Raw genomic sequence first — 21,161 nt, 5'->3', positions numbered from 1 at the left:
GTTTCTACTCCTACTCAATATATCCTTTTCTCTCAATGGATACTGCCCAACTGCAGTTTCACGATGGTAACTTAAGAAGCTTGTGTATCTGGGGATATGCCTTGTTGTCAGACCTGGCCCTTTCTGCAGGGTTATTCTTACACACTTTTGCCTTCTTCCTCCAATTTTTTCTGACCTGTTTTTGTTGGCTTTAGGACTCTGGGCATTTTACCACTTTTAACCAGTGCTAACTTGCATATGCTCCCAGTGTAAATTGTATTGGTGATTGGCTTCTCCATGACTGGCATATTTGATTTACTAGTAAGTCCCTAGTACAGTGCACCAGGTGTGCCCATGGCCTGTAAATCAAATGCTACTAGTGGCCCTGCAGCGCTGACTGTGCCACCCACATGAGTAGCCCTGTAAACAAGGCTCAGTCCTGCCACTGCCGTGTCTGTGTGTCCAGTTTACACTGCAATTCTGACCTGGCAAGTGCATGGGCAGTGCCTGGATACCCTCACGGGTGATAAGCTACATTTTATAAACATAAACAAACACAAACAAACAAACACACTTTTACTTGCCAGGCCCAACCTTCCCTTTCATTACCTGTAAGGCATCACTAAGTTAGAAACAAGGCAGCATCAGGGGCAGGGTGCAGTATATTTAGAAGGTAGGACATGTACTGGTAGTGAAATACTGCTAATTTCAGTTTTCACTATTGCAAGGCCTATCTCTCCTATAGGGTAACATGGGGATTCACTTGAAATATCTTTTAGGTCTAATTTCCCATTGGGAGCAGATAGAGTTACGGAGTTTGGGGTCTCTGAACTGACCATTACATCTTTTGGTGAAGTTGTTTTTTAAATTGTAAGCTTGAGAATAGCATGTTTCATTTAAAAAGTGGGCATTTTCTTGCTTAACCATTCTGTGCCTCTACCTGCCTGTGGATTACATGTCTGCGTCAGGATGACAGTTGGGCTGTTTGTGAATTCACTCAAGATAGTCACACAAAGGGAGCTGAGGTGTGCCCTGCATATCCTGATGGGTCTTCCTGGGCTGGAGTGGGGGGAGTAGCTGACACTTGCACCTAAATAGGGCTGTGCCTGACTTTAGACAAAGCATTCTCCAACCCCCTGGAGTGTGTCTGAGGCCAGGCCAGGAAAGGCAGGGTCTTGTGCACTACATAGACTTTCTTTTTGAAGTTTGCATACTTCAAAGGGAGAAATGAATATAATTACTGGACCTCTGAGACCACAACTTTAGAATCCTTCTGGATGGAGGACATTCTGTCAGGAAGAAGAGCTAGATGCTATACAAGGGACCATCACTCTGCCTGGTGCTTTGCTGTGCTGGCCTGCTGCTTCTGTCCTGGGAGTGAAAGGGCTGCACTTGGCTTCCTACATCCTGCTTCCAAAGTTTCTCCAAGGGCTTGGACTGAGCTTGCCTCCTGTTAAGAAGTCTCAGGGACACCAAGGACTTCTTCATCTGTCAGCAACTAGGTTCTCTTGCTGAGTTCCTGGGCCCTTGGGAGTGTGTTTTGGTGCAACCAAGAAGAAACCAAGAACATGGACTCCAGAGCGACTTCAGAACTGGCGCCACTGTCTGACTCAGCAATGCTGCCTGCACCGGAGCTGTGGTCCCCACTGAGTGCAACAAACGCGACCAATTCCACAGCAGCACCTACGAAGTCCAGCCACAGCGTGAGTACCAAGTGCTGTGTCACCAATGCCTGTGACACCAGATTCCTACTCCACTGCAGCACCTGTGGGCCTATTGTATGATCACAACACCGCAAAGTCGACGCCTCGCATCTTGAGCTGCTTGATTCATCATTCTCGCCAGTTCGTAGGGAACCGACACCTCACCACCTACGCTGCATCACCTCGCTGCAACCATAAGGAACCAACGCCTCACCTCCCTGGTAGCAGTAAGGAACCAACATAACGCACTGCTCCGGCAACGCCTCACCTACTAAACTCCATGCAACGTGTGGTTTTCTTTGCTTCGTTTTCCAAAGTACTGTACCTGGGGTCCGCGCGACTCCATGACTGGCCTGCACATCCTCGCAAGTGGAGTTGGACTGTTGCGAACAACACCGTCAAGATGCCGTGATAGCCCCAGTTGGAGCTATTCTGTTTCTAAAAGCTTTACTAAGATTTAATCTTTGAAAATTTGTATCCTTACTTGTGTATGTTGGATTTTTGTCGTTTTGGTCTTGTTTTATTCAGATAATTATTGGCTATTTATCTAAACTCGTGTGGTGTCCTTTTGCAATGTTTTCACTGTGTTACGGTTTGTGTACAAATACTTTATAGATTGCCCCTGAGATAAAAGTGACTGCTTGGGCCAAGTTACCAGGTGGTGAGCAGGGGTTATATTAGCTGTGTAGCTCCTTTACCCTGACTAGAGTGTGGGTCCCTACCTGGACAGGGTGCAAACCACTGCCAACTAGAGACATCATGTGTTTTCACTCTCTGGTTCCCAGTTGTATCTCAGATCTTAAACCTGTAGTGAGTAAGCAAATAAAGTGAAAAGGCCTCATTGCAGTCCCAAACCGATGGATGTGCATATTTTATAGATGGGGCAGGATACCAGCAGGTGTAGAGGCTAGGTGAAAAGAAAATGTCATGACACTGGATAAACAATGTCATCAGCAACAAATGGACATTTCACCAGCCTCAACACGACCCATGGCCCAGTGTCTACTGAGCATCAGTATTGCATCACCACTGTCACCTGATGCATATGCAGTTTCCATTCTGCATACCGATGGCTCTCAAATACCCTTGCCAGAAAGGTTAGATGGTTTTTCTGAGAAATGTTCCAAGCACAGTGTCTACTACGTTAAAAGAATAAATGTATGTAGTGTAATGATGAGTATTTCAAAGTCATCTTTATGATAGCCAAGCTAGTGCAATTGTATTTCATCTGATTCCTGGGGAAATGTAAGTCTTTGTCTGAATTCAACTACGACCAGCACCAAATGAGGTTGTACTGATGCATGCGAGATAAGGCAACCGTGATCTCATTATTGTATATTGCTAAGATTCAGCAGCAGAAGATCAAGGTGGATTGGTCAGTGGAATCCAGAGAGAGGGTGTTTCATTGCTGGGCAATATATCATTGACCAAGTGGTACCCGGTCTTGCTACTATGCCTGGCCTCATAAACCTAACCATGCAAATGAAATTTGAGCAGCATGATTGATATGACCAAAGACAAGCTAGACCAAAGAACAAGACCACTACAACCTCGTCCTACCCCTTTGCATCTGTATCCTCCATTTACCCAGAACTCCTAGAGATAGCCGGAATTCAGAGCCCTCTGGTGGATCAAAGACTGCGTGCACTATAGAGTGGAGGGCCACCTTGTGCAGACCTGGACTTTTTCCAAGGCAGACAGTGCCAAGTCCCAAAGTAAGGAGACTGCACTAATGTGACTGTCTACTTGGTATCCATTTTAGACCTCCTTCTGCCCACCCACTGTTTGCAACCTGTTTGTTTAGTGCGTGCCTCAGATTTTGTTACTATTGATAAGCTCATCAACTTCAGAGCTCCATGCAACTACTTGGACCAATACTTAGCACAGCCGCACTTGTTATCTTTGCTGTAAAAGTACAATGTGACTCCATCCGGTCAGTGGATGGATCCAAATTGACATTTGGTTCCACAACACGATTCTCAACCTGCTGAACTGCCAAAACGTTACACCTTTTACAATGTTGGTTCTTCCACATGTGATAGCAGATAATACAGACTTAGTCACAGAATATACAATATGACCCTAATTACAACCCAGACTTATTCAGCTCCAGGAAACATCAGCTGGACCACGTCAGGTGTTGACAATGGATTTTATCTTGTGATTTTCTGACAGACTACATTTATACTACTTGCACTACCATGGTCCCATGGATTCCTGCTTCAAATAAGGGCACCGTGTTAAGAGTGCTACCTGGGTGTTTGCTGCAGAAACAAAACACAAAGTACTGACTGCATAGCTTCCTCCACATACTAACAAATTATGCACCACTGATGCTGCAATGTGTCAACCACAGATTTGATGCTTTTTTCCAATAAATCTCAACGATTCAGGGTCTTGTGGTTGTAATATTTGAAGAACTGTTCTTAGTTTAGTTTAACATAACAAAATAAAGTGCCCTCCCAGATCAATGAATTAATTGATCATCCTGAAGGAAGTTATTGACCCCTTCATGTTGAGGAAGTAAAAAAAAGGACAATTAATTGTTCTCTGTAGCATGTAGACCTCCAGAGCACCTCAAGTTTTCCTTATGACAGAGGAACTTTGAGAGATAACATGATTTCTTCTAACGTGCAACATGTGCCAGTGCTGTTAAAAGAAAATAACAAGAACATATGCAAGTAGCTGGGCTGGAAAGAACATCTAGTAAATTAAAGAGGTTTTCCAGGTCTTCATACATAGAAAGAATGATTTATTGTGCCTCACTTTGGGTGGTAATGGGAGTCACATTTTTTTACTTAAAAACGTGGGGAAGAGACCTCCCTTTTGGACACATCTCGTTAAGGAACCTGTAGGAAGAGCTGGGTCCCAGAGTAGCGAGCTATTGATGGAACAAAAGGAAGAAGAGTAAGGCTATGCAGAAGCACCCCGTATGGTAAGAGGCTTTATGCATTAAATACTTGTATGTGAACTGAATTCTTTACTCAGCGGCAAGACAGTGTAAAATCCCTTAGAGATGTGATCTAAGTTAAACATTTAGCACATGAGATGCACTGCAGCGTTCTGGACTCTGGAGTTTCAACAAAATAAAAGCTGGGGAGGCCAGATATAAGCGATTACAAGAGTCTGGTTTAGAGGAAACGTGGTGACAGAAGAAGTATGAAGTTCATTACAAAGAAAACTGAAGAGCACATCATCATGGCTACAGTACAAGAAAACTGGAGCACCATTTACTGCAACCTTTTGGTCCAGGAGAATGCTGAGGAATTTGTCCTTAGGAAGAGAGGAGCTGAGCAGTATCCACACTTACCAGTCATGAAGAGCTGCCCTGATGCTCTTGTTTCTGGTAATCAGTATTACAGTTTTACTGGCATTTAAATTTCAAAATTTAGGAGGCATCCACAGCTAAGGAGCCCACATGCAGTTATGAACATTTTGTTGAAAGTTAAGAGACACATCTGTATCATATGCATATGAAAGTGCAGAGTATCCAAAAGACTGGCTAAGGCGGGAAAGGGGGCAGACATACAGGTGGGAATGCATTAGCCACTGGGAACCCCTGTGACACCATGCTGGCAGATATAAAGTTCCCAAGTGATACAGATTGTGTGATCGCTTCTAGGAATGAGAGAAACCAGAGAAGCACCGTCTTCAAAGCCTGCTTCCTTCGAGCAACATTCTAGGATGTTAATCTCTACCATGTCAAAGACTGCATAAGGTCCCAAGGGAGAGCTTTCATTTTCATATATGAAGCAACCCCTTGCCAATCTTGTCTGTTTGTACTCCACCCCGCCCTCCCAAAACCCCAAGATTGGGGTGGGCAAACTACAACTTACTGGCAATGGTCTTATCTCGGAACTCAGCTGGCAGACAACAGACCCAATGGAACGGGTTCTTATGCCATGCTCATTTGATGATTAACAGAGTAGGAACTGCAGCACCACGCTTAAGAAAAAAGATCTTAACAGTAAAAAATGCTTTCCACCATAAAAACTAAATGGTAATGCATGAAAAGCAACGTTTTGACTATTAGTAGAAAACGAGGAATTGGACAGCGGGAGGAACAAGACACAATGAGAAACACATACTAACAGGGTCCATCTTTCCAGTATAAAAATAAAACCGAACAGCATCTCTGCATTGGCTTTTCAAAGCAGTCTCTCACAGCTCAGCTTTCAAAACTAGGTGGTAATGATAGAGAGATTCATCATGAGATTCTGTGAAACTAATAACACACTGCCATATGCAACAGGGCGTCCACAGCAATTAATCTCAGTGTTGCATATAACATATAATCAGGCTGGACAATAAACGCATACACATACAGCACTTATACAACAGAGTAATACTTACTTTTTACTTGCAGTGTCATAGAAAATGATTCTCTTATCTAAACCAGTGGTTGCAAATAGTAGGTCATTCACAGGAGAAAAGCAGATTTCGGTGGCTGGGGCTTTGTGTGCACTGTCGAAGATGTGACAGGAATTTTGACTGTTTACATCCCACAAGGTTACATTTCCACTGTCCGATACGCTACCAAGCAAAGATTTCTTTATGACAGAGTATTTTAAATGTCGAATGGGCTGAAAAGAAATAACATTTAGTAAGCTGGAAGAAAACTGTTCAATGTAAAAAACAAGCATCACTTAGTTTGATATGCTACTCACCTATGCAGGTTCTCAGCAAAGGGGAAATCACAAAAGCATACAGATACCATTATATATTTAATCATTCCTGTAATAAATCCAAAGCTATACAAAGCCTGAGCAATGTACTACCAGAACCAGTGACATCCCTTCCATTGTCCACCAGTGCTGCATATCCCAGAGCCACCATCTGTTTAACTGCTGTCTCTCTTACTTGCACAAACACACCATGGCCTCTCCTACAACAGCTCTAGATTTTTTCAAATAAGCTTTAAGGTTTACATTACTCTGTCGGAGACTGAATGACAACATTAAGCATGTAAATATATGGCTTTAATGGCAACCTGGATAATGCCAATACACTTTCTTATCTCGCAAAGGCTGAAACCCCGCCCTGCCAGAGCATCCACAAGTGATATGTATTTTTCCCCACTTAGCTACTAATATCTGATGAATAACTATGACTACCCCGTCCCTTCCTGAACCACCTGGAGTAATGTGTAATGTGAGACTGTGATGGGATTATCTGCCACCCTGCCCTTCAACCGAGAGGCTGCCGCTTACAAGTGCGAGCACGGGTAAGGACCTGTTCTTGCGTGTCAGCCTCTATAGGACTGCTGTGTCTCGAGATCCACTGCTTTTGAAGCTCATGGTCTAATATGGATTTGAAGAAAGAAGGTAATCTGCGTAAGTTGTATTTTCACTACAATTCTTTACTCTTCAGTATCGCATACCAACAGGGTGGACACAGAGCAGCAACTGTACAGTTTTCAAAGCCCCGTATTCCAACCCCAACCTTCTACATTCCAGCCCTACATTCCATTCCTGCACGAGCTTAATACAACACATCTTCCCCTTTTCAATAATGAAACAAAACTAACATTTGAATTTAAATTTCTCACTATTTCTATAGACCTTGAGCAATAATAAAACCTTGTGTACTAATATAAAGAACACTTTATACAATGTCTCCTTTCAAGATTCTTTAATGCTTACACTGCATATTCTTGTAACCATCCTGGTCTCCTTCTTTCTCTTGAAGATCTCCTACAACACAAGTCTTTACTAGGTTCCGATTAATTTGTTTTGTCCCTTTCTGGGGTTGCTCCCACTTTATTTTGTATGGCTACTGTTTCTTTGTTCCACCACTTACCATCATCCAATTTGACCATACACCTCTTTACACATACCACTTTCTTGGGACTAGAAAATTTGGAATTTCCATTAACAATTATTCCTGGTAATCTGACACGAACCCAATCACCTTCTACAACTTTCATGGATTTTCCTTCCTTTGCTGTTACATATCTACTCTGTGCATTCTCTTGTTTTTTCATCACATTCATTTTCTTATCCTTTGATACCTCTAAGTCATTCATCCAAGGATGAACTAATTTTTTTGCCGCCTCCCTTCCCTTGAGTAAAGCAAAAGATGACATTCCTGTAACAAGATTAAGAGTAGTTCGTAAAGCCCAAATCAATTCTCCCAATTCCTTTTTCCATTTCAACCCATTCGCCAATGATAATTGCACATTATCCTTTATCACACAGTTGCACCTCTCCACCAATCCATTGCTCCTAGGATGATATAGAGAAGTAGTTACATGCTTCACACCCCATTTACCCATAAAGTCTTTAAACTCCGTAGACTGAATTGCACCCCATTGTCCGTGACTATTTCAGATGGAACACCTTCCCTCATGAATAAATCACGCAAAAATATCATTACTGCCTTAGAGTCTGCAGTCTTAACCAACTTTACCTCTGGCCAGAATCCAAAATACAATAACAAACCTATGACTATTATTCAGCATATTCATTGGTCCAAAAATGTTCATGTCTAATTTATGCCAAGGTTTATCTGGTACAGATACTGCTTCTACCGGACTGGGCACCATTACTTGGGACTTGTCACTCAACGCACAAGACACACACTCTCTGACCCAATGTTCTGTGTCTCTGTCCATGCCCGGCCACCAAAAAGTCTCTCTAATCCTTCTTTTCATAGCACTCAATCCCACATGGCCTTCATGAGCTAAACTCGATACTTGACCACGCTCGCTTGTGGCACTACTAGCAAATTTGTTTGTCTCAAAACACCTCCAACAGGACTTAATTCCTGAAAAATGTCCTTATATACCTTCATCTCATCATCCACCTAAGTCTTTGGCCATCCACAACTTAACCACCAAATCAATTCTTGCAATACCTTATCTTGTTTCACAGCTTCTTTCCATTCTCCTTCTTGCAGACACTCCTTTTCATCTATCATATTACAAGCTACAACAGAGAAACCATCATCTACTTCTTCTGTATCTGCCTTCATCGGAAGACGTGACAAACAGTCTGCAAATATGTTTCTACATCCAGGAATGTATTCTAACCTGAATTGAAATTCTTGCAACCTATAATGACATTTGGCAATTCTTTGAGTCGCTTTAGAAGCCCCCTTAGTTGACAAACTGACCAATGGCTTGTGATCCATTCGCAAAATAAACTCTGTGCCCCATAAATATTTCCTGAAATAATTCACTCCCCATTAACACGCCAAAGCTTCCCGTTCTATGACCAAATATGTGGATTTAGCTCCTCTCAAAGGCCGAGAAGCAAATGCCACCACTTCATCTTTGCCATTCCTGGATTGCATCAATACAGCTCCTAAACCAAATTGACTTGCATCAGTCACCACAATGCTCTGATCCCTCGTATGAAATTGTTTCAAAGGAATGGCTTCCGCAACTTCATGTTTTATCATATTGAATTCATTATCTCTCTCCTTTGTCCACTCAAACTTGACATTATTCTTTAACAACATTCACATTTCTTTCGTATGTTCAGCACACTTAGGAATAAAACGTGCATAAAATTCCAACATCCCAAAAAATGACCTCAACTGATCCTTATTTTGGGGTGCAGGAAATTCTTTTATGGCTTTTATTAGACTTTCTTTTGGTTCTACTCTCCTATGCGATAACTTGTGTCCCAAATATTCCACACTTTTCATTCCGAAATGATATTTACTTGCTTCCAATGTGACGCCTTTTTCATCATGTTCTTCATGATTTACTCCCCACACTAGAATATCATCTCGGCAGCATCTTACTCTTTCAATGCCTTTAAACATCACTTCCATCACCCTTTGGAACACAGATGAGGCTGACGCCAAACAAATGGCATACGTTTAAATCTGTATGCCCCATTTGGTGTGACAAAGGATGCTAAATGGCACAAATCTGTATGTAACACTATTTGATGATAAGCTGATGACAAGTCAAGGGTTGTAAACACTTTTTCTCCTTTTAAATTGGACAACATTTCTGTAATGTTAGGTAAAGGATGCCTGCCAACCCATATCCTTTCATTGAGGTCTCTCAGATCAATACACATACTTAACATTCTGTTGGATTTCACAGCCAATACCACCGGAGATAACCACTCAGAACCTTCTATTGGTTCTATGATGTTTTGATCACACAACCCTTGTAATTCCTTTGTTAATTCTTCTCTCATCGCAATTAGTACATGTCTAAGTTTGTGAACAACAGGTTCTACTCCTGATTTCAATTGTATGCTATGGCTGAATCATTTTATTTTACCCAAAGCATTGTTAAACACCTCTGGAAATTTCCCTGTCCAAGCACAATTGTTTAATGACACAGAGCATACTATATCCTTACTTAGTATCACTTGTTCAGGGCTGTTCCGATCTAAAACGATTTCCAATTTCCGGTGATCCAACTCACCTAATAAATTGCCTCCACTGCGTGCCACGGACACCATCGATACGGTCTGGTTGCCTTTAAAATTCAAGTTTGCATCAAATTCACCTACGACTTCAATGGACTTGCCACCATATGCTATTGGCTTCACCTTGAGTTCCTTAATTCCCCATTCTGTATCTTGCTCCATTCACCCACATTGATTAATGTAGACAAAGAGCCAGTGTCTGCCATCATATCATATTTGATCCAATTGATCTCGATGGAACAGAAGGGTTTCTTAAAAGGGATTTCCGTCACCATTGTAACATTTTCTTTTTTCTTTGTAGATACCATCTCCTCATTTTCCTCTACTGCAAATACAACAGTCTTCAACTGAGTCACTTAGACTCCTGCTTGTACCGCCTTCTACTACATTAACTGATTTGACATTTTTTGCATCTTTAACCCAATTGCCTTTACATACTCTAATAAAATGACTTTTTTTCTTGCATTTATTGCACCATTTATCTAGCACTGGACACCACTGAGAGTTTTCTAAATGTCTTTTGCTACCACAGCGATAACATTTAATTGGTTTCCTTCTAATCTCACTGGATGTTGCTATCTTCCTATCTATTTGCTTGCTATTATATTGCAATTGCAAACTCTGTACTTCAACTTTCATACTCATCTGCTCGATAGATTTAGTTGTCGATTCAATACTGCTGGCAATTTCTACCGCTTTTGATAACGTGAGATTATCTATTGTCAATAATTTTTCCTGAATCTTATTATTATTAGATTTTTCCACCACTTGGTCATGAATTACTTCATCTTCAAATGTTTTAAAATAACACGTTGAAGCCAACATTCTTAAGTCACTTACAAAGTTTTCTATTGACTCATCTGGCATTTGTTGTCTCCTGTAAAATTTATGTAATTCCATTACAACATTCTTTTTCTTCTTGAAACGTGCATCTAATGCTTTCACAGCTGACTCATATTCATCAATTTCATCTCTCTCACCTGCAACAAGTACTCGTGGCAAATGTTTTAACACTTTTTTACCCTCCATTCCCAACAAATGTTTTAACAATGCACATTTCTTCTTTTGACTGAATACTTCACCCTCAATTGCGTCTAAATATGCTTCAAATCCTTCCTTCCATTGTTCCCACTTGACGGGAGGTAAACCTGGCGATGCTAAAAACAGGACTGGAGGCATTACTGATTGCAGCATTGTGATTTTACTAAATGCAAAGAATATATGCGTTGCAGGCTGCGAATTGACCATACAATTAAATTTTATTGGTGTGCGAATCACCTTTTTATTAATTCTTAGGTAATCCGCTTTAAAAGTTCTGGTGTGCGCATCTCCGAAATGCACGTTCGTGAGCCGAATTGTTTCCTTTCTGCTGTTTGTGCCAGCGTGTACTTGCTACGGAAATACTAGGTGTACTGGTTGTCATGACAACAACACGTCATGCGTTATCAACGTAGACTGAACGCGCTGTGTCACTCACCGACAGTATGTTGTCCGCATCATCAGTGCCACCCTTGAGTAGCGTTTCGTACCCGCAGTCTCCAAACCCAACAGTTCCTCAGATTTGTCCAAGTTAAGAAAAGAGAAAAAAAAAAATAATACCTTTGCCCACCTTCCAATGCTGCTCTTCGGTGCTTTACCGATACCGCTCCTCTGTAAGCCTAGGCGTCGGGAATCATTCACTGAAAGTAGACGTGGTGAGAATACATACACACCACTCTGTTGCAGTGCGGATGCGCACAGTTCTCCACTTGTCCCCAAATGAAGAAAGAGGGTACTCTGCATAAGTTGTAATTTCACTACAATTCTTTACTCTTCAGTACTGCATACCAGCAGGGTGGACACAGAGAGGCAACTGTACAGTTTTCAAAGCCCTGCATTCCAACACCAACCTTCTACATTCCAACCCTACATTCCATTCCCACATGAGCTTAATACAACAGAATTGTTATGGGTCGCCTGAGAAGGAGCAGCCCCCACCAGGGAACTTTAGGGACTTCGGCTGGGGCAATCTGTCACTGGCCCAGCCATATTATGTGTACCTGCATTCCCCCGATCTTGGGGGTCTATGGGAGACTGCCACCATCCTCTCTATAGTGCTTTAGGTCCTGCATCAAAGCATCCCACTGATCTGAAATTTAATAGCATCTCAGAACTCTGTCCTCCTACCTGTGGAGGGACCTCCCTTATGCTTCAGCCCAGGCCAAGGCATCTGTAAGCCAGATCACACTTAACAGTGTGTGCGCAGATCTCTACTTCATTGTAATGGACTGTTTGGACAGCAGGAACATGAGATCCGAAAACCTATCAGGAAGGCCTCGTCCGATGTCATCCTTGGTTTGCCCATCACAGTTGCTATAGTGTTCCGGACCGCATCCCAATAGTTACAGTGATGGGCACTACTTCCACAGGGCGTGTCTGAATTCTCAGAGGGAGTGATAACAGTGAATGTAGGCAGTACACACCCCTGGGAATAGGTGATAAATATCCTGTGGTATTAGGTATGCCCTGTGTAGAACATTTAATTGAATAAAGTGCAGTTACACATTTCTGAAGACCTTCAAACAATACTCTAAGGGCCTCTGCCATTCTTTATCATTTAAAGCCCTTCTCGATAGTGCCTCACATGGCTCCTTCAAGGGCTGTAGGAAGACACTGGTGTGCTCTTGTATCGCCCTACACAACCAAGTTACTAATCTGCGACCATGCCCCATAGTATGTAGTGCCAACAGCAAAGCATTAGTAAGGGGCACATCAGGGGTTATACCCCAATGCCTCTTAAGGGATCCTTAAATCCTCCCATATTGTACTTAATGGTCTTGTGGGAGATTAAACTAGTCATGTAACGTGTAGAAGGCCATAAGCACCCTCGCCTGGTATGAGTCCCTGAGGGTGTGGCGATCAGCCCCTTCACACGTCCCCGACTCCTGGGCCGAAAGAGGTTTTGACTCCATGAGGAGTCCGCGTAGGAGTAGTGCAGGGGCAAACAGCAGTGTGGTGCCAATGTTATAGCATTAGCCACAAAGAGAAGGATTGATCCCATCGCCCTCCAACTCTGTTTGATCATCAATTGCTCCTTTGAGGCCGCCACCTTCCCGGAAAACTGGAAGCACGCCGAGATCAACGCCTTACTCAAGAAACCCCAGGAGGACCCCAAGGACCTCAAAAACTACCGCCCAATCTCCCTGCTCCCGTACCCGGCCAAGGTACTCAAGAAGATTGTCAACAGGCAACTGTCCCACCACCTGGAGGAAAACAACACTCTGGACCCATCTCAATCCGGCTTATGCAGCAATCACAGCACCAAGACCGCCCTCATCGCTGCAACCGATAACATCCGGACCCTCCTGGACAAAGGCAAAACAGCAGCCCTCATCCTCCTGGACCTCTCCACCACCTTTGACACCGTCTGCCACCATACCCTGCGCACACGCCTCCACGACGCAGGGTTCCGCAACAGGGCCCTAGACTGGATCGCCTCCTTCCTCACCGACAGAACATAGAGAGTCCGCCTCTCACCATTCCTATCTGAAGCCACCAAGACCATCTGCGGCGTACCACAGGGCTCCTCCCTCAGCCCGACACTTTTCAACATCTACATGGCACTGCTCCCCAAAATCGTCCGATCTCACCTCAATATCATCTCTTACGCCAACGACACCTAGCTGATCCTCTCCCTCACCAAGGACCCTCCACGGCTAAAATCAACTTCCATGAGGGAATGAAGGCCATAGCCAACTGGATGAAGAACAGTCGACTAAAACTTAACTCAGACAAGACGGAGGTCCTCAGCTTCGGCCCCACCCCCTCTGCTTGGGATGCCTCCTGGTGGGCGCCCTCACTGGGAGCCGCACCAACGCCCACCAACCAAGCCTGCAACCTGGGTTTCATCCTTGACTTCTCGCTCTCCATGACCCAGCAAGTCAACCCCGTCTCGTCCTCCTGCTTCAACACCCTTCGCATGCTCTGCAAAATCTACAGGTGGATCCCCACCGAAACCAGAAGGACGGTTATCCAGGTCCTCGTCAGCAGCAGACTGGACTACAGCAGCACCCTGTAGGTGGGAACCACGGCAGCTCTCCAGAAAAGACTGCAACGGATACAGAACGACTCCGCACGCCTCATCCTCAACATCCCCCGCCACAGCCACATCACAGCCCACCTAAGAAACCTACACTGGCTTCCCGTCAACAAAAAGGATTACATTCAAACTCCTAACCCACGCACATAAAGCACTCCACAATGCAGGACCAGCATACCTCAACAATCGCCTCACATTCTACACCCTGAACCGTCAGCTCCACTCCACCGATCACGCCCTTGCCACCGTCCCACGCATCCACAGAACAACATCCGGAGGCAGATCCTTCTCCTACCTCGTGGCCAAGATCTAGAACACCCTCCCCATCCACCTACGGCAGACCAAGGACCTACTGACCTTCAGAAGACTCCTCAAGACCTGGCTGTTCGAGCAGTAGCAGTCGTCCCCCCCCCTCAAAAGCGCCTTGAGACCCTCACGGGTGAGTAGCGCGCTCTACAAATACTATGATTGACTGATCCCTCCTCTCCCAGGGAATAGTAGTGCGTTTAGTGCTGGGGCTTGGTCCTGGGCAATTGAGTATCCAGTTTCTTGCAAGTGAGTTCCCACCATCTACCTGGATAGCTACTGGAACTGGACAGCCAGGTAATACTCAAAGTCGGGAGCTCCCCATCCACTTTTATCCAGCGGCAGACTCAGCATAGCCAATTTTATTCTGCGCCTCCCTGTTTCCTATAAGAAGGTTGTCATCAGCAAGTCTAACAGTCCAAAATACTTCTTTGGACTCACAAGGGGAAGGTTTACAAAGTAATAAGGTAACCTAGGAACCATTAGTTTCATGGAGAATGCTATAAGGCTTGGGGCAGATAATGGTAAAAAGTCCAGAAAGCCACCTAGGAACACAATGATCTTGCAGCTCTGCCCAGGTTGCTGTCCAACAAGTCAGAATGGGTGTGGTAGATGATGATACTTAAATAACCGAATGTGGTGGTGGCTCAATGTATGCTGCGGGCACCAAGCCTGACTAATCTGTGTGAAGATTTGTGTACAAACAGGAGGAAGTGTGAGTTTGGACGGTTAACCCTTAGCCCTGAAATATGCCAGAGGTCTGCTACAATATCTCTAGATGAAGTCAATTCCTCCCTCTGTTTTAAAGGGATCCCGTTCTTTGCAGTTAGAGAGGCACTATACAGGTCCATATCGCTTATTCCATACAGTAGATACCCTATAGTCCACTTTAAACATGTACGTTAAATTAGAATCTCTTGACATAACTTTGCTTACGTCCTCTGCTCCAGCACCCTCCCGCTTTCCATGAATTTGAACTCCACTAGTACTAAAAATGTAAATAAATAAAGACATTGCTTCTGCCCTAAGCCCCACCTAGGTACCTGAACAAGTATGAGGGCTGGAGATTTCCCCAAAACATATCTGCGCTAGTATATTTTTCAGTACTGAAAAGGTAATATATTTCCCTAGGTTTTTAACCTTTCTTTGCAGATAAAATCTGTTTACTGGGTAACACTGTCAACTTCTGACGAAACAACATTTTTCTTCATCATAAGTATAACAACAATAAATGATTAAAGAGACTTCATCAGCTGCTTTTGAACAAACCAAGTATAAAACAAGAACATGTTACACTGATTGGATGATGATGATATCATGATGACAGGGACACAATGCTTTGTAGGTGCAAACGTGAGGTCAGTGCTTCTACAAACAGTCTGAATAAAACTAAGAGTACTATGTTCAGATTCTGTACTTTGCCTGCTTTAAAAAATGTAATTGCCTTGTATTTTATGAGGTCCAAATGGAGCTTCATTTTGACAACTTGTCAGATACTGTCCTGCCAAAGACACTCTTTTCTGGCTTTCCTTGGTCACAGTCCTAATGCTGACTAATGTCTGTGCGACAGACAACTTTTGTACATCTACCCACCCCGCCAGCTTCATGATTATACTTCCATGATCTTGATTATATTGAAACAGACTGCCCAAAGGCTCTTCCCAGAGTAGGTTCCAATAGAAAGGAGGATCTTCAATTAGATAGGGAGGACGTTCACATGTCGATTAATGGCTACAGAGCAAAAGGCACTGAGGGCATTGAGGAAAAATAAAACAAGAGGCTTTGTGCTGGCATTGCTCTCTCCCTGTAACAACTCAGTGAAATAACTCAGACTGAGAGCACAATCTCCAAGGTTGATCACACAAAAATCATTTCTTTCCGATGACCAAAAGAGTGTGGTCCAGAACTACCATCTTCAATGACTCTTTGAACAGTGGGGTATGGTTAAGAGACAAAGATTCAATGGCATCAAGGTAAAATGGGGCACTTCCAGAATGCACTTGCCCACCATTGTGTCTACATGTTCCATGATTGCTGGAAGGAAGCTAACTCAAAGTCTGAGTCTTGATTTGTAGATGCCTTGGAAGAGAAGGACATTTTAGAGGCAATTTCTTTCTCTGAACACTGCAAAGCCTATCATGCATATCACCCACGGTCCAAGCTTTGCTGGTCAAGGTTCCACTAACTATTTGCTTTTAAAAGGATGTCAATAAAATTCTGCTAGGTACTGCTTTGAGATGAGGGAAATGTCTAGGCTGGTATACGATCTTAAACTATCAATATACTTTTCCCCACTGGTTGCACTCGCCCAGTCCTTTCACCCTTGCCAATGGGGCATTGAACTTCTTTTGTAATGAAGAGAAACCTGAACAAAGTTGAATAAACCAAACCATATTTTCTGGCTGCATTTAAATCAATCATTAACTGATTTTACTTGTCACAAATTGCAGGATCTATTTTTGTTGTTCAAGGTTTCCCTTCCTGCATGACTAAGAAGAGACAGAAGAAACTGTTCTTGCATTGAGTCAGCACATCCGAATATGAATGACTGAACAGATAACTGGGATAAAACAGAACCATCATAAAGGGCCCTGTGTTTTTTTTTATAAATTTTGCTCATCAACAAAACAGAGATTTTTTTTAGATTTCAAACATCACCCAAACTCCGACATACGATGCAAATGACAGCACTCATATTCCTAATCTCTTGGGAGAAAAGGAGCACTCCTTTAACAAGATTCAGATAATGAGGCCATCTAGGATGTGTCCAATGAACACACCTTGAAGAGGAATCATCTTCTGGATTATATGCCTCGCACAAACTTGTGTATATGTCAGCCTCAATATCTGGGCCCTGTAGAGCAATTAGATGGTGGTGCTGCCATTAGCAGCATAACTGTGCAATGTTCTCAATCTATATGGTACTCATCCATAGGCCCGTGCAGTGGGTAGCAACCAGGAGCAAAGGTGAAGGATGAACATGCTTCATGAGGTCTATGCAGTCGCATTTTCCAGGCCTTGGAATCAAATGGAGTGATAGTGCCCAGTGGTTACAACTCCGTCGAGCAAGACAGATTTTAAAGTTCTCCTAAAGCAACTCAACATTGTGGATCTGATATGGTGTAGGCCTCCAAGGAGATGCAAGTAACTGCGGTCAGGAGGGATGGAGTAGAGTATAAAACTAGTTTCTCGAGTCAGGATTACCATGTTGCTAAGCAGACAGTTTCCTTCTTTTCCATCTTCACAATGTAGAATACTTAGTCGCGGTTCTGATCAGTAAAAAGCTATTCAAACAAATGAGCTTTCATCTTCATTTGGGTGCTAAGAGATAGGGGATGTACGATGTTTGGGGCTCATCACCCCCAGGACACAATGGCAAAGGGTAGATGGTGTCATGGACATTAAGTTGCTCTGGAGATTCTAATTTAGTCTTATGTAGGTTGCGGTAACCCCAGTGGCTCCCAAAAATTTCATGGTAACTTTTGTCATCTTCCTTATGCCATGGAAGCAACCTAGTTTCCTGAAGTACAGTATTAAGCTCTAATGCGTACATTTATACATGCAGCATGTTGAAGACTCACTGAGCATTTTCAGGACTGCCCCGGTAGAGTTAGCCCTTGGCAGAAACACAGAAGAATTTCTGAATTTGGGAGCAAAGAGCAGATGCATTACCTACTGGGGCTATGGAGTGTTTCCCTATGGTTAGATCTTATTGGCGGGAAGAACAAATTGCTCAGCAAGGAGAGCCTGAAAAAACAGAAGTAATGAAGGAACTTTTATGGCGACTTTGTTGGACTGTAGACTTTTTTTCTTAATCCCATCCTGCGAGTTGTCAGACTACCTGATGGCAGAACCAGAAACTGTTTCTCAAAGTAGTTAGACCAAAAACCTCCACAACTGCTACCACCTCCAGACTGCACACTGACTAGTAACCTCAATAATGAGAAGCCTACAGTAGAGGGTGAGAGGTAAAAAGCTCACACTTCATATGATTTATGTGGAAAAAAACAAGAAACCAAAAAGCAAAGCAAACCGTTGAGACATGGGGAAAAATACCCAGGGAAAAATGTGTTCTTTATTAACTATCTACTCTCTAGCCCCTCCTCTCAAACACACTGTAAATAAACCCACCAGCGAAGTAGGCCAACATTTAACTTCACTTTGTTCTCATGATCTTTCATTTACTAGTTTCAACTTCTCGCTTATTGTTTTGTATATTCTGAAGCATAAGTTTCATGACCTTGCAAAAGAGTGACAAAGATAAATAACTTTTGGATTGTAACAAAAATTTAAAATCTAAATATATTAAGAAAGCAAGAATAATGGCCTTAACAAATCTGAACCGAGCAAAGATAAAAGTATTTTGTTTGCCCAAAAATTTGTTCTATGTTTGGCACCAGAGAAATTAAGCAAACTATCACATTCAGCAATTTGAATGAAATATTGTCAAACAGCAAATACATTATGTTGCTTTATAAAGCAATCTGAAATTTACTGTGGCTTCTAACTAGGATGAAAAAAACATATAAAATTGATTCCATGTACCTTTTTACATTTAGTGTTTAGTGTTGAAGCCTTCAGCAGCACCTAGAGACGTTGCTGGAAAGCATAAGTTAAAGGTGACTACTCTAAGAAATGCCAGACTGCCCCAGATCTAATTCAAACCACACTCAGACAATGTCTGGATACGTATCTTGAAGACATTCAATAAATATTACCTGTGTGCTGCCATGACCAAAAGGAGCACTTGACAAATTGGTGGTGACACTGTGAAGAATAATTTCACCACTTGTAGAGCCAGAAGCGATGTACCCATCATTTCCATTAAATCTTACACAGGTTACCTCGTCCTTGTGATCCTGGGGAAAACAAATACATATTTAGCTAAAATCGAAAAACAGGACTCCTGATGGCTTTAGAAACACTGGAGTCTGAGAGCAGAGTTGCAAGCTACGAAGGCTACCAAATCGACATGAGAACTCTGCCCTGAACACTCTATTCCCTTGATGTTAAGTGACATTTATCAAATGAAGTGTCTCAGATCAGCTGCATATCAGATAACATGATTTAGTGAACTTCATAATCAGGTCCTGCTTCAATGAGCTCCCCCCCATCCTCCACTGAACCTAAGGTCCACAATTCAGACAAAATGGTTAAGTCTAGTCCCACAGCACCTTGGAAGAAAGTGCCATGGTCTAGGAGGAGATGATTTTGACTGTTTCCAACACTTATTGGTCGAAAAGTTGCCCCTTTTGTGCTGAGTACAGTGAGATATGACACATGGCAATTTTGGAGGGAAGACAATTACTGCAAAGAGGCACATTTCTTAACTGGTGAACCAAAATGCTGTCACATTGATGCCCCTATGCTTGATTTTGGCATCTTAGTTCAACATCATACAGCTTAGCAGGTTAAGGGGTGCAGTCAATGCTTTTCCAAATTATGAACCACAAATCATAGAGATAGAGATATAGAAGCATCTATAAACCACTATCAGTTTTTAGTACCTTCAGTTCTATTTTAGGATGGAGGGATGTCAAAAATGATGAGGGTGCGATCTGATCAGATCCAGAGGGCTTTGTCACTTTGACTATACTCCAGTTTTTTTAGATCACTAGATCAAGGATAGATATGGCAGTTTGAAATGTTGGGTTAAATCATTTAGTAGTAGGATCATTCACTTAGAAATATATGTTTACACATGGAGATTAATTGGGTTGCCATGAAGTAGATAATGTACTCAACAACTAGACACAGCTCATATCCTTCTGAAGGCACCTTTTCCCCTCCACCTCACCCCCTACAACTCCAAAACCTGCCTCATGACCAGCATCATAATGAGCGCAAAATGTGTTTACATTATTAGAAAGAAAAAAATGCCAGAAAATACGACTACAATTAAATGGGAGAACTCAATATCTCACTCTAACCTGGAAAATTACAATTTTATAGAAATGCTTACAAAATCTTTTTATGCAGGCCAAGCCCTTGGTCTTCATATCAAAACTTTAAAACGCCGGGAAGAGACATAGGGAGCTGATCAAAACCATACATGACCAGTAAAACATCTGCTCCCTCTCCTCCATTCAAAACCTGGTAAAATATAATCTATAAAGATAGTATGGTCATTAACCCCTTCGCTGCCAGGCCTTTTCCCCCCTCAGGTGCCAGGCCTTTTTTTGGCTATTTGGGGCAGGGCACGCTTAGGCCTTCATAACTTTTTGTTTACATAAGCTACCCACGCCAAATTTGCGTCCTTTTTCTCCAACAGCCTAAGGATTCTAGAGGTACCCAGACTTTGTGGGTTCCCCTGAAGGAGACCAAGAAATTAGCCAAAATACAATGAAACTTTCATTTTTTTTGTTTAAAAAAAAAAAAAAAAAGTGAAATAAGGGCTGCAGAAGAACGCTTACGGTTTTTTCCCTGAAAATGGCATCAACAAAGGGTTTGCGGTGCTAAAATCACCAGCTCCCCAGCTTTCAGGAACAGGCAGACTTGAATCGGAAAACCCAATTTTTCAACACAATTTTGGCATTTGACTGGGACATTTTTATGATTTTTTGTGCTTTCAGCGTCCTTCCAGTCAGTGACAGAAATGGGTTTGAAACCAATGCTGGATCTCAGAAACCTAAACATTTCTGAACAGTAGACAAAATTCTGAATTCAGCAATGGGTAATATGTGTAGATCCTACAAGGGTTTC

At 42.7% G+C, this 21,161-nt stretch overlaps 1 protein-coding gene across 2 annotated transcripts in view; it reads right to left on the bottom strand.

Moving 5' to 3' along the window:
• LOC138288185 (protein NEDD1-like) overlaps positions 1-21,161 on the bottom strand; it is a 257,865-nt gene that overhangs the window by 155,354 nt on the left and 81,350 nt on the right. For both annotated transcript variants that reach the window (XM_069229526.1, XM_069229525.1), the window contains exons 5-6: positions 19,178-19,318; positions 6,036-6,265 (exon numbers count right to left, since the gene is read on the bottom strand). In XM_069229526.1, the coding sequence (XP_069085627.1) occupies positions 6,036-6,265; positions 19,178-19,318 (371 nt within the window). The remainder of the gene's footprint in view (positions 1-6,035; positions 6,266-19,177; positions 19,319-21,161) is intronic.

This window comes from Pleurodeles waltl, chromosome 4_1 (genome assembly GCF_031143425.1).
Source record: "Pleurodeles waltl isolate 20211129_DDA chromosome 4_1, aPleWal1.hap1.20221129, whole genome shotgun sequence".
Taxonomy (NCBI): Eukaryota; Metazoa; Chordata; class Amphibia; order Caudata; family Salamandridae; genus Pleurodeles; species Pleurodeles waltl.
The sequence above is the reverse complement of the archived record's forward strand: the minus strand, read 5'-3'. Positions and strand labels throughout refer to the sequence as shown.